A 15,160-nucleotide genomic window follows, 5' to 3' on the forward strand; every position below is an offset into this window, starting at 1 on the left:
ATAAAGGCGCTGCTATGCCGCCGGCCAGGCGCTGGTAATTGAAACCATAAAAGCTAACGAGCTGATTAGACGCCGCTTGGATCGCCTCAGTATGCCGTCCAAGCGTTTACCCACTAGGACGCAAAAAGTGCGTCGCTGGAGGCAGATGCTGCAGCTTTAGTGCCGTATGACCCGTTGCCAGAACTGTTGTCCTGACTGCAGCCTAACGCGGTGGATAATCGCTGCAGAATTGTCGCCTACCAACACCAGCAACTTCCTATGGCTTCCTTGCTCTGCAACTCGCTCGGAGAGGATTTCGGAGACAAGCCCCATAGAATTTAGAATTACCGGTAGCTAATGAATTTGTTTCCAGTGAATTCACTGTAGTATTAACTTAGATCCGTTTCATAATTTAGCTAAGGGAGTTAACTGTTTTACATACCTATATTTATCAAAGGTTAAGTGATGGTATTAGCCTATATGTTGCAGGTATTCAATATACTCTACTTACGCTAGACACCACCTTCTTTTACCGACATTGGCATCCGTCCACAAATACAAAGCTGGCCAGTAAAACTGCATCACCAAAAAGCACATCAAATGAAATTTTGCTTACCGAAGTTTGTGTGTACAGCATAGTAATAAGAACCAGTTGGACGAATAGACTCCTTTTTAAAAGACTGATTGAAAAGTGTGGTAGCTGCTCCTTCAGTCTAGCTTTCTCGGCAGTTTAAAATTTTCCCAAAAAATATGGCATGCGAACATATTCGACATCGTTTTTTAACATACAACTCACCTCTCACTCCCACAAGCTCCCCTAACTGTAATTCACTCGCACCACTACGTCCATCACTATAAGTCGGTCATACCCATCCACTCCAACTTGCCCATTGCCATTCACTAACTCAGCTCAACTAATTTTCATTATCTCTAAGTGACTCTGTCATTGTGTCGTCCCAGAGCCACAGTAACCTTCGTTCTACCTTACTATTACTGTCTCTACTCACTCTAACTGTCTTCCTTTTGCTCTTTCCTACTGCTGTTATCTATTCCTTCCCGCCGCTGCTGTATCTTCTCATTGTCACTATCCTTCTATTCGTCGTTGTCATAGACTCTGTCTCTCATTATCAATGGCTCCTACTAAATACCACTTACTACGTCTCTCTATTCCACTTCTACTGACAATATCTCATTCGCTCTTTTCCTAGCACCGTTCTGTCATTATCAACTATGTACCACTGTTACTGTCCCTTTTTCTCTTTCACTGCCATAGATTGCGTTGTACTTTCTACATCATAACCGCTGTCTACTGTCTTCTTTCATTTATTAATTTTCTGTCTCTTTCTCACTGCCACTCTCCCCTCCTCTCTCTGCATAAAAGAGAGCAAATATGATCACATACCAGAATTTTCGGGACAAATTTTGAAGGTGCTGAGAAAGGTGGAACGAGGCAAGTGGTACACCTCTTTTTAGTCACAGTCTCTTAAACAGGAGTTTCTTCGCCGTATTGTGCTCTGATAGCGGAATTTCTCCGCTGGTCTTTTCTTTTACCTGCTGCAACTTCCATTTATACGAAAAGCATTTTAGGGACTGTAAAATTTTGTTACTTTACTTACAAGAAATTGAAGTAACACAAAACCAATTTTACTTCTCAGAAAGTATTTTAAGATTACAAAAATTTTGATGTGAGTACTGCAACATGAAGTTCTCAGAACCCTTATGATGACAACGGAGACACTTTGCAGACGCTTTTATCTCACACCGTATTTTAAGTGCGTAATCTACGTTTACAACTAGGGTAGCTTTGACACTTTATATCACGCAAAGTAATAAAGATTACAAGAAAATTATCTGAGCTATTCGAGATCGGGATCTTACATGTATGGTAAAATTTTCAGCCGTTTTTTTGTGCAAAAAGGTCTTCGAATTCGCGTTTCGGCTTTGGTACGAATGAATTCGCATATTGATTCGGTAATGTAGGTTAGTGACACTAGGACGATTCTTCTTTTCAGTACACAAACGGTCCCTAACCAAAGAGCTACAAAAACACTCGACTCTACCCTTTCAAAAATGGTTCAAATGGCTCTGAGCACTATGGGACTTAACAGCTATGGTCATCAGTCCCCTAGAACTTAGAACTACTTAAACCTAACTAACCTAAGGACAGCACACAATACCCTGCCATCACGAGGCAGAGAAAATCCCTGACCCCGCCGGGAATCGAACCCGGGAACCCGGGCGTGGGAAGCGAGAACGCTACCACACGACCACGAGATGCGGGCACTCTACCCTTTCATCACCAATAGTTCAGATGGTATGAATCCCGAAATAGTACCGTTTTATGCGCTGTCAGGGCTATACAATGAGGTGACAAAAGTCATAGGACACCACTCAGTACTGTGTCCTACCTCCTTTTGGCCTGCGTAATGCTGCAGCTCGATGTGACATGGACGCAAAATCTCGTTGGAATTCCTCCGCAGAAATGTCGAGTCATTCTGCCGCTATACATCTTCATAACAGGGAATGAGTTGACGGTGCTGGAATTATTTGACGAAATGACCTCTCGATTATGTCCCATAAATGTTACTGATGTATGGTGATTTCGGTGACCAAATCGTACTCCCGAATTGTCCAGAATGTTCTTCAAACCACTCGTCAACAATTCACAAGTGGCTGCAAATGGTCAACATGCAACCGAACATTTCTGTTTACAGTGAATTATCGGGTCATTTGGACGAGAGGACCCACTCCATTCCACGTAAACACAGCCCACAACATTATAGAGCCAGCACCAGATTGCCCAGGGCCTTGTTGACATCTCACAGCTTCGTGAGGTCTGCGCCACATTCATCGACTCTTAATACCTGAAATCAGGACTCAAGTGGCGAGGCTACGGTTTCCAGTCGTATAGGGTCCAATCGGCATGGTCAGGAGCCCAGGAGAGACGCTGTTGGCAATGTCGTGGTTTTAGCAAAGACATTCGCCTCGGTCATCTGCTGCCATAGCCCATTGACGCCACACTGTCCTAACGGATAAGTCCGTCGTATTTCTGGGGGGTTTTCATGCAGTGTCACTTGTCGGTTAGCACTGACAATCCCACGTAAACGCCGCTGCCCTCGGTCGTTAAGTGAAGGCCGTCGGCCATTGCGTTGTCACAATGAGATGTAATGCCTAATGCCCGCAGCTCGTGGTCGTGCGGTAGCGTTCTCGCTTCCCACGCCCGGGTTTCCGGGTTCGATTCCCGGCGGGGTCAGGGATTTTCTCTGCCTCGTGATGGTTGGGTGTTGTGTGGTGTCCTTAGGTTAGTTAGGTTTAAGTAGTTCTAAGTTCTAGGGGACTGATGACCATAGATGTTAAGTCCCATAGTGCTCAGAGCCATTTGAACCATTTGTAATGCCTGAAGTTTGGTATTCTCGGTACTCTCTTGACACTGTGGGTGTCCGACTACTGAATTCCCTAACGATTTCCGGAATGGAAAGTATCATGCGTCTAGCTCCAACTACTGTTCTGCGTTGCCGGCCGTGTGGCCGAGCGTTTCTAGGCGCTTCAGTTTGGAACCGCGCGACCGCTACCGTCGCAGGTTCGAATCCTGCCTCGGGCGTGCATGTGCGTGATGTCCTTAGGTTAGTTAGGTTTAAGTAGTTCTAGGGGACCGATGATGTTAAACCCCATAGTGCTCAGAGCCGTTTGAACTATTTTGTTCTGCGTTCTAAGTCTGTTAGTTCCCTTCGTGCGGCCATAATATGTCGAGAACCTCCTCACATAGATCACCCGAGTATAAATGACAGCCCCACGAATGCACTGCCTTTTTCTATTGTGTGTACGTGTTACTACCGCTATCTGTACATTTGCGTACCTCTATTACATGATTCACGTCACCTCGAAGAACTGTGTACCAAATTTAGTATGCAGAGCTGCCACCTATAGCGGCAATGGCTCTTACTTGGCTGGATATGAATTCAACTGAGCTTCTGAGCGGGATATGCACAAGCATTGTATGCTTTGGGCAACAGTCGCACATCCTCTGAATCGAGGTAGGACAGAAGAGCACGAGTCCGCGTGGTCTTGCGTTATACTGTTAAACATAACGTCGAGGTAACTTCAGAAATAGGCCACAGCCTCCGGATTTGAAATGTCCAAAATGTAACGGTTACTGTTCGCTAAACGAAGGGAAGGAGATCGTATCGTGCTCTCAAAGACACCCAGTATCATCACGCCTGGTGCTGGATCCTAAATTCGTTTGCGTCGAGCTACGCTACTATGGCGCAGGGATTTCAACGTATCGCAGCAACACAGTTGTATACCTCATTTTTTATATGATACTTATAAACTTTATGAGTTCCCCTCGTAGTCGCGGAGAAGGACGCAATATTGTATCGTGTCTGTTTTCGCGCTACACGTGAAGAAACAGATAAATTGAGGAGCCAGGGAGGGAAAGTGTATTTCCTCTCCTGAGGAACAATACAGGCTTTCGTCTCAGGTGGTTCAAGATAGCTGAAACTGGAATCTCCATTCTTCATGATACGAGTAGAGGCTTCTCTGTAGAGGTCAACTGCTCATTTTGGAAGGATGGTGTTGCGTTAATGACACAGGTGGAATGGAGTTACCTACAATTTCGTTGAACGAACAGTTTAGGTGGAAATCTAAATCCGTGAGACGGTTTCTCGATAGTAAAATTAGACAATTAACAATATTACACATTTTAAAAAAAATTATGTATATGTTTTGACAGGATGTAGTCTGTCGCTCTCCTGTTCAATTTATGCATCGAAGAATCAATGATAAAAATAAAAGAAAGGTTAAAAATATGGATCAAAATTCAAGGTGAAAGGATTCAATGATAAGATTTGCTGATAGCATTGCTGTCCTCAGTTAAAGTGAAAATGTATTATGGGATAGGTTGAATGAAATGAAGAGCCTAGTCAATACATAATATGGATGGAGAGTAAATCGAAGAAAGACGAAAGTAACGAGAAGTAGCAGAAATGAGAAGAGCGAGAAAGTTAACATCGAGATTGATGATCACGAAGTAACTGAAGTTACGGAATCCTGCAATCTACGTAGCAAAATATCCGACGATGAACGGAACATGAAACACATAGAAAGCACATTAGGGCTGGCAAAAAGGGCATTCCTGCCAAAGAGAATACTAATAATATCAAACATATGTCTTCATTTGATGAAGAAATTTCTGCAAATGTATGTTTGGAACATGTCGTTGTTTCGTAGTGAGGTATGGACTTTGGGGAAACTGGAACTGAAGAGAATCGAAGCTTTTGAGATGTGGTGGTAAAGAAGAATGCTGAAAATTAGATGGGCTTATAAGGTAAGGAATGATGAGGTTCTGTAAAGAATTGTCGAGGAAGGGAAGATGTGGAAAACAGTGACAAGAAGAAGTGACAGGATGACAGGACACGACTGAGACATAAGGTATTAACTTTCGCGCTAGCAGAGGGAAGTGTAAAGGGTAAAAGTTGTAGAGGAAGACATCAAGCAAAAAATTGAGGATGTAGGCTGACGGGCCGCACCATACTACAAAAAAGTATGTTTTACATTTAAAAGGAGATTTGAAATCTAAAATATAGAATTAATCTGTCCTGTACAGGCGAATCGCAGCTTGAGGAGAGGCGACTCACCGTCTCGCGTGAGTTGCGCAACTGGACGCCGGCCTTCCACCAGGAGAAGACTGGCTGCGGCCGCGTGCCCACCGCTTCGCACGACAGCTGGTATGTGTTGTCCGCAGATAGCGGCCGGTTCTCCCCCACCAGGCGCACCCAAAGAGGCCGCACTGCAACACACACCAAGCACTGCTGCATCGTCTCTCTAGGCGACTCCACGGGGCGAAGTCACGCTACCAACTGGTGCTTTCACAGTTAAACAATCCTCTTTTCAAACTGCATCATCTGATCAAAAGTATCCAGAGACCAGTATCCAATGTGGAAATGACTCTTACGTGTCACGAGAGACAGATCCGCCAGTAAAAATGCAGACGCGGTTTATTGCTTGATCCGTAGGGAAGCAGTAGGATCAGAATGGACCTGTCAGAAGAACTCAGTGACTTTGAACGTGGACTAGTCTTTGGGTATTACGAGAGTAACAAACCCATCGAGAACATTTCAACTTTTCTAAAGTTGTCCTAGTCGCCTGATGGTGATGTGCCCGTGAAGTAGAAAAGCGAAGGTACCGCCACACCTAAAGCGAGACCAGGCAGACCTCACATACCGTTTAGGAGTGATCACCGACCACAGCTCTGGATCGTTCTATAAAATCATATGAAATCTGTGGAACGAACCACTTGTGGGTTCAAAATTACTAACAGCAGTCGAGCTACCACAAAGACTGTTCGTCGAGACAAAAAAAAAGAAAAAAATCGTGTGTAATGGTCGAGCAGCTCCTCATCAGCCACATATTTCGGTAACCACTGCTAAGCGACATATGATGTGGTGTAAAGAGAGCGGCACCACGGAACAGTAGAAGACGGTGATTTGTATGCAAGTCCTATTGCAGGTAATGTCTAAAAAAATTTCCATTTATTTCCTGCCAATATTACTGTTACATTTCCTACACCTCATAGAGACACGTTGCATCAGTGAACAAGATTTTTCGAGCTGAAAAGTGGCATAACGATACTGTCACGTGAGCCGTTGAACATCAGAACACAGGACGTCAGGACGTGCCGTCGTTCCAAGAGAATTCCCTCAATAACTACCATCCGGGACCTGAAGTCAAATCCGATGGATTCCCACACCATGACGCCACGAGAACATCGCAGTGCAAGGAGCCGGGTATCTTGCCCTGTCGCCGCCATACTGGCCAACGATGGTCATCCATTAAGACATTCTAAGAAAACAGATCTTAAAGAAGTACTTACGAAACCTTCGTTTGACAGATTTCTTAGTTCCATTTCATTTTGTAAGCGCGAGGGTATCGCAGTTGGTTAATTAACTCCAGTGTCAGACTAACAACAGTTTAATGCCCAGTGTGCTAAGGTTTACTGTCAAAAATCAGTAAAAATAAATACCAAAATCATTCATGCAACAAATTAAGTCCTCCAGCTGTATGTGTGGTAGAGGAAACATCATAAACCTTGGAGCTTAAGAAGCGTATTGATTTGTACTTCCGTTGTACTGTGCTTCAAGTACAGGACAGGGAACGGCAGCAATGCTACACTGCACCCGGCCGCTGTGGCCCAGCAGTTCTAAGCGCTTTACTCTGGAACCGCGCGACCGCTACGGTCACAGGTTCGAATCCTGCCTCCGGCATGGATGTATGCGATGTCCTTAGGTTAGTTAGGTTTAAGTAGTTCTACGTTCTAGGGGCTGATGACCTCACATGTAAGTCCCATAGTGCTCAGGGCAATTTGAACCATTATTTAGAGCTACACTACATCTCATACTATGGTCACGGAATCTGTCTTTACCTGCTATGACAACAGATTAGGAAAATAAACCTTGAACCTAATATTTGTCATCTACAGAACTATTAAGTATTAGATCCGATTTTTAATCTCACTTGTTATTGGCAGTAACGCACACGTAATTTTTATTAGTTAAATTGACGGAAATCAGAAATAAATAACGGCAAAGTTTTTAAATTCATACCGGAAATATAAACTGAAGAAAAACTAGAGTACTTTTATGTCATGAACGCCCTAATATCTAAGAGAAACCTACACAGAGGTGTCCGCGGCGAAAGCTGAATGGTCAACGTGACGGACTGCTGCCCTAAGGGGCCCGGGTTCGATTCCCGGCGGGGTCGGGGATTTTCTCCTCTCAGGGACTGGGTGTTGTGTTATCTTCATCATCATTCATCCCCATCCGGAGCGCAGGTCGCCCTATGTGGCTCTGAGCACTATGCGACTTAACTTCTGCGGTCATCAGTCGCCTAGAACTTAGAATTAATTAAACCTAACTAACCTAAGGACATCACACACATCAATGCCCGAGGCAGGATTCAAACCTGCGACCGTAGCGATCACTCGGTTCCAGGCTGTAGCGCCTAGAACCGCAGAACCGCACGGCCACTCCGGCCGGCTCGCCCAATATGGAGTCGAATGTAATAAGACCTGCACCTGCACCTGCACCAAGGCGACTGGACCTGCCCCCTAAGGGGCCTTCAGGCCAATGACGCCAAATTCTCATTTCTATTTCATTTCACTACACAGAGCTGAGCATTGTATATTCGTCGATTATCGTCTTGAAAGGTGAGCCCACTACAGATATGTTTGTTATGAAGATGAATAATAGCTCTCAATATAATTACATGTGTCCGAAATCAGTGTACCGTACAGGCCAAAACCGCGACTGACCAATGTTTCTACTGAATCCGTTGGAATGCTTGCTTGGGAAGTACACTGCCACTTTTCAGGGACAAAACTCTTCAGTCCGAAGGCTGGTTTGATGCAGGCAGCTCTCCATGCTACTGTATCCTGTGCACGCCTCTTCATCTCCGAATAACTACTGCCAATTACATCCGTATGAATCAGCTTACTGTATTCTTCTCTTGATCTCCGCCTACAATTTTTACCCCACACTTTCCTTCAAAACTAGATTGGTGATCCCATGATGTCTCAGCTTATGTCCCATTAGCCGATCCCCTTCTTCTTGTCATGCTTTGTCACAAATTTCTTTTCTGTCCAGTCCTATTTAGTACATCCTTATTAGTTACCTGCTCTACTGACCTAATCTTCAGCATTCTTCTGTATCATCACAATTGAAAAGTTTCTATTCTCTTCACATGTAAACTGTTTCTCGTCCATATTCCACTTCCATTCCTGGCTACATTCCGTACAAATACTTTCACAAAACTCTTCCTAAAACTTCAATCTTCATTCTACGTTAACAAATTTCTTTTCTTCAGAAACGCTTTTCTTCACATTGCAATCCCACATTTTCCATACTCTCTACTTAGGCCATCATCAGTTACTCTGGTGTCCAAATAACAAAAGTAATTTACAGCTTTAAGTGCATGGTTTCCTAATGTGATTCCTTCAGCATCAACTAATTTAATTCGACTACGTTCCATTATCCTTGGTTTGCTTTTGTTGACTTTCATTTTATATTCTCCTTTCAAGACACAGTCCATAACGTTCAAATGCTCATCCAAACCTTTTGTTGTCTCAGAAAGAATTACGTTGTCATCAGCAAACGTCAGTTTTTATTTCTTCTCCCTGAACTATAATTCGTAATCCAAACATTTCTTTTGTTTCCTTTACTTCTAACCCAATGTACAGACTGAATAACATTGTCGACAGGTTACAAGCCTGCCTCACTCCCTCCTCAACCACTGCTTTCCCTTCATGACGCTCGACACTTATAAGCAGAATGTGCTTTCTGTACAAGTTATAAAAACCCTTTCACTCCGCGTATTTTACCCCTGCTTCATTCAGAATTTCAAAAAGAGTATCCCAGTCAACATTCTCAAAATCTTTCTCTAACTCTTCAAACGCTATGAAAGTAGGTTTGTCTTCCCTTAACTTCTAAGATATGTCGTCGGGCCAGTGTTGCCTAGCGTGTTCTACATTTCTCCATAATCCACGCTCATCTTCCATGAGGTCGGCTTCTACCGGTTTTTAGATTCTTCTGTAAGAAAATTGGTGGTATGTTGGAACCATGACTTATTAAACTGATAGTTCGGTAACATTAAAACCTTCTACAAATCAAAAACTAGCTGACAAATTCCATCGTGAAGAGCAGCCAAATTAATTCCGTGGAGTCGGTTGCTAAATGTCTGCTATGACACACTCCTCGCACTGGCCTCCAAAGTGGCAGGTGCTGTTGTATTCTCTTCGGGGAACCAACGAGTCACATTCTGTATACGGCCGTCATCTACTTATGTAGTCGTCTGCGCCCAAAAGCGAGGCAGATGTTCAATGATTTCTGTCACACGACAGCACCTGAATCTTTGGATAACGTCAGTGTGATGAACCATTCTATGCTGGTTATAGTACTTGCCATAAAATGCACACTGAACAGTATACTCAAAACGAATTGTTCCATTCGAGATGAGAGAAACGCTGTCTTCGTAACAGCACTGCGAATGCGTGTTTACTTCCAGTTCATTAAAAACATCAACGTATAACAGGTTCCTGGTGATGGAATGTTGCTCACTGGATTCGTTTGATCTAATAGACTTTGTTTACAATTTTTCGTAAATTTCACGTGACGAAGAAGAATATTAAGCAAAAACCATTCTAATTTGCAGTTGCTTGAATGATAACCAGCAAAGCTTCGATCATAAAGCCTAATGACTATTCTCGTAAATTTTATTTAGTCGAAGAAAACTAATATTTCCTGTTGCCCGTGGAATGATGAATAAATGACGAGTCCTTGATGGACAGCTCAGCTTTCGATGATTATTAGTGTCAACTGAAATTTGTGTTTTAAAATCAAGGACAAAACAAAAGAGCATGTCAATGTTCGATTCTCTTGAATAACCGAGAAACTTTCCCTATACACAGTTATTGGCATCCAGAAGTAAAACTGCAACTCACAAAGGAAGAAAATTGTAGGGGGGGGGGGGGGGGGGGGGGAAGTTCTATATGCGAGGTAGAGGACAATGTATGCTCGTGGCTTATGGATTCAGTGTGTTTTCTGATAACAGGACATCCCGCTGTTTTATGTGTTCATTGTTCCAGTAGAAAAATGCTGCTCGGTTTTTAAAGTGTATTGCTGCATTATAGACATATAATGGATGAGGAACGTTTCAGTGAAATTTACTCTGAGTGACTCCCGCAACGAACGCTCTTACTCGAAACGTATTTCAAAGTTTTGGCAAGACTCCACGATACGGCGGCACACAATGCGGCAGTTTCGCAAACTATGCCTCTGCAAACAATTCTTCGAATCTTTGTGTGTACTTGAAAAGCTGTTCCACAAAAATTCATATGCAGCACTCCAGGGACAACAGCTGCATTTCATTTTAATGATAACCCGGCCAGCAGACGTTTCAGGAAGTTCTAAGAGCGGGCTACTGTTTGTGAAAGGGCTTTGTCCATATGGTTCTTTGTTACAAAAACGGTACAGTTTGTCGATTAATCCAGGCGCATATAAAAGCTGTATTTTCATACGGATTAGAGAAACATGACTTTTCTACCACAATCATATCTTAGCTCTCCGCATACGATAGCAATAATTAACAATAGAGAATACCGTGGGTATAAGACTCGTGTGACTCAGGGATACATTCATTTTCGGGTTAGGGAAAGAGTTGGTTCACGGAAAAACAGAGAAAAATAGAGGACGTGCGCACACCCACGCACACACGCACACACACACACCACACACACACACACACACACACACACACACACACACACACACAAATATGTGCGCGCATTGCTTCAGAAGATTACTTCAGGAATAGTACTGCATTAATGATGCTTACCAATAAAAATCAACGTCTGTGCGTCCTCTTCGCAAATATTCGTCTTCGTTTGCATCTTCGCCCTCTGCTGTCCTTTACTAAACGGTTTTGCAGGATGCTGAAGTTAGAGCTTAGAGTATCGAAATTCTGACTTAAGTTGAAAGTAGACTTCAAAATACAATGATATACAAGCCTTTGACCTCAATAAGTCATGAACAAATTTTTTTATGTGCTTGAGCAAAGAGTAAACGCAGAAAGCACACATGACTATAGCAAAATCGTAATGTAGAATGAGTTTGAGGTGCAATGAAGGCAATATGGATTGAACAGCGGTGCGGTGTCACACTGCCGTTTATAATTATAGTGAAATGTGCTGTGTTTAAATCTATTTGTAGTCTTTTCTAAAAGCCAATCTACAATCAGGTATTAATCAAAGAAGTTCACGCATGTGTCGTATCATTCAGAACGTTATAACACATAGAGTGACATCGCAAACAACTGTGAAATGGGAAAATATCGAGCTCAAGACCAGGAAGGCCGATTGGCGAGTCTATCACGACTAACAGCGTGAAGGTATTAAAGCTGAGAAGCTTCATAACCACAAATCCAGTCTGATTTCTAATCGTGCATCAAGGGTGTAAAAGTATTTAGACTGTTAAACGCAGTTGATGTAGTGGATTGAAGAAAAGGGAACATGGACGACCTGTACGAGCTGGCTGAAATCCTTCCTAATATGACAAAGGTGTATGAAGATATCAAGAAGACGGAATATCCGATGATAGTTTGACAAAGCTTTGGGGGACGATCATACAAAGCAGAAAAGCAGATACCATCCCCAGACTATTTTTGAAATCATTGCGGGAAGAGGATGATTCCAGTTTATTTGTAGAATCTATGAGTCTGGTAATACCCACAGGCCTTATGGAATAATGTTAACCTCACAAGCACTTAGAAAACAAAGACAGAAAAAAACGAGAACTAACGAACAATCAACTTAACAGAAAATGCATCCAGTTTCTGGAAAGATTACAGACGAATAGAGTAGACAATCGAGAATTTGAGAGATGACAGACAGTTTGAATTAAGATAATAGCACCAAAGAGCTATTTCCGACTTTGCGCTTTATACTGGAACCAAACCTCAAGAAAAGTCATGAGTGTTTCGTAGGATTCGTCTACCAAGGAAAATCATTTGACAGTATAATGTGAAATGTATTTGAAACCTAACAAAAAGTAAGTATAGTCTATAAATAAAGACGATTAACACACAATGTATAGAAGAACCAAGAGCGAATAGTAAGAATACAAGAATAAGGAAGAAGTGTTTGGAATTAAATGGGAGCAAAGCAGACTGGTAGCCTTTGTCCTCCCTCCAACTTGTGAATCGAAAAAGCAACGAAGAAAATATAAAAGTTTAAACAATGTGATTAGAAATGAAAGTGAAAGGATTTCAATGATGACTTTCACCGATGCCAGTTATGTCCTATGTGAAAGTGAGGAAAAATTACAGGATCTGCTGCACAAAATTAACAGTCTAGAGGGCTCAATATGGTTCGAGAGTAAACTATAGAAAGGTGACTGCATTAGAAACAGTAGAAAGAAGAGTAGATAGAAGGAAACAGCAAAACTGAGAAAAAGTATGAGACGTGGGACTTTTGAAGCAAAATACATGAGTAAGGATGGGACTCTCTGCTTCTCATATCTGACAGCAATGCGGTTGTCAACGACAATGTCAATCACATTTTTTGGTTTTACTGACTAATATCATCCCTACGCCTGCGCTGCAAATTTTTCCTTTTTAAAAATTTTGGTTGAAATAACGGGACACGTTTCAGAAATTTTGACGATTTTAACGTCTCCTGCATCAGAACCAAAAGACATGTGTTACACTACAGCACACTTGTAGGTTTAACCTAAATACCTACGGCTACGACGGCTAAAATCTTAGGATACCGGAAGTAAAAATGTTTTTATACTAACTTAATTCAGTCACCATTGTGCTACCAATATCTCCTTAGTAGCCTCACTGTAACTGTATATGTACTCTTTGTCAGGCGCACTTAATTTGTCATTAAGTAGTTTTTCGCACTCTTTGTAAACATTGGGGATACCGCCACCGCAAAGAGCGCACTGGTTCTAGCCGCAGCTGTGAGAGAATTTACAGAGAATGAGGCCAGGGAAAGTTTAAAGTTATGTCCCTTCGAAGTCTGCTGCCCAAATTTCGTATTTTGTGCTGTCACATCAAAACATGTGTGTTGGCCGTATAATGGAAGTTATCGTACTTTATTTCATAATCACATGGCAACGAAGCGTAACGACCCGCCGCTGATGAGACAGAGGTGTCTCTGATCGAGGGAATGCTGAGAAAAGACATCGATTGTGTCCTTTTCAAAGGAACTGTTGCGGCAGATTGTTCAGGCGATTTACTGGCACCTGGTAAACCTAAATTTGTACAAACATCCTTCCGACTGCGAGTCCAATAAGCTAACCACAGCGCAATCTCGCCTGGTTCTGCCACCATCATCCCAGCTTTGTGGCGGAAGGAAAGCATACCACAACTTTTCTATTCTGTCTGTTCTACGATCAGTGTAGATGAACAGATTTTATTTTGCTGGTTTTTCAGATTAAATGGCTCTCTATGCAGTCCAGATAGCAATATGTATGGGAAATGCGAAAGGATCAGTGGAAGATTCAAAGATACACCACCCCTCTCTCTCACATGTAAGAACGTTAAAAACCTAGATAACTACTGATCTCGCGACAAAACGCCAGGATTTCAAGCGCTTCTGAAAAGCTCGTGTAATACTAGGCACAGAATCTTGGCTAAATCCTGAAGCTGACAGAAGTGAGATTTCTGGAGAAAATTTAAGTATACACCGAAAGAATAGGCTAAGGGGCAGTGGAGATGGTGTATTTGCCGCCGCAAACTGGAAACACAATCACGCCGACATAATCAGAACTGAATGTGACATTGTGGGAGCAAGACTCAGTATCGGGGCGGGAAGAAAATTACAATTCGAACCATCTAACAACCTCCAGAGTCAGCCTCTGAAGTGACCGAAAACTCATTTCGCTACTTCGTAAGTTCGGTGATCATACTATAGAGTGTTCAGAAAGAAACTATGTAGTGCCATGTTGTGATGTGCTAAGTAATGACTGATATGATTGTCAATTATTAATACAACATCTTCCACTGTATAATATATTTGAACCATATTTGCTCAGTGTGCCAAGGTATTTGTATTTGTTCGCAGGTCCGGTTTGAATGAAGACCAACTTTTTGTGTGACATCATTGTAATCCAGGTCATCACGCTGACTTCTGAACAACGAGTGTTTCGTGGGGCATGTGTTCCGTAATGGAGACAAGTTTACCTCAGCAGTAGAAGCTGCATTTGCAGCAAAGTTCCCAGGAGTGAAGGTGCTGTACGGAACCTAATCACCAAGTTTCTAAAGACCGGAAGCGTTCATAATGCTCCAAAATCAGGCAGAACATCCACATCCATATCGGACGAGAAGGCGCAAGACATGATGCTGCCAAGTACGATGAAATCGGTTAGACGACTAGCTCAGCAGCCCACGTGTTCGTGGGTTCCACCCACAAGATTCTCCGGATGTCACTATGCGTGTATCCGTACAAAATGCTCGTCGCTCATGAACTGAAAGACACCCATCGCCCGGTGCGTGTGAACTTTGGAAACTGGTTTCTATCCTTGTTGCAGGAAAATGGTGAGGCGATTCTTGACACAACGTTTTTCTCGGATGAGGCATGGTTCCACCTCTCCGGTTACGTGAATAGCCAGAATAGTCGTATGTTGTC

At 42.8% G+C, this 15,160-nt stretch overlaps 1 protein-coding gene across 1 annotated transcript in view; it reads right to left on the bottom strand.

Moving 5' to 3' along the window:
* Positions 1 to 15,160, bottom strand: part of LOC124613623 (nephrin-like) — a 441,549-nt gene that overhangs the window by 141,099 nt on the left and 285,290 nt on the right. The window contains exon 6 of the mRNA XM_047142339.1: positions 5,616 to 5,767. Coding sequence (XP_046998295.1) covers positions 5,616 to 5,767 — 152 coding nt within the window. The remainder of the gene's footprint in view (positions 1 to 5,615; positions 5,768 to 15,160) is intronic.

The sequence above is a fragment of the Schistocerca americana genome, chromosome 4 (genome assembly GCF_021461395.2).
Source record: "Schistocerca americana isolate TAMUIC-IGC-003095 chromosome 4, iqSchAmer2.1, whole genome shotgun sequence".
Classification (NCBI taxonomy): domain Eukaryota; kingdom Metazoa; phylum Arthropoda; class Insecta; order Orthoptera; family Acrididae; genus Schistocerca; species Schistocerca americana.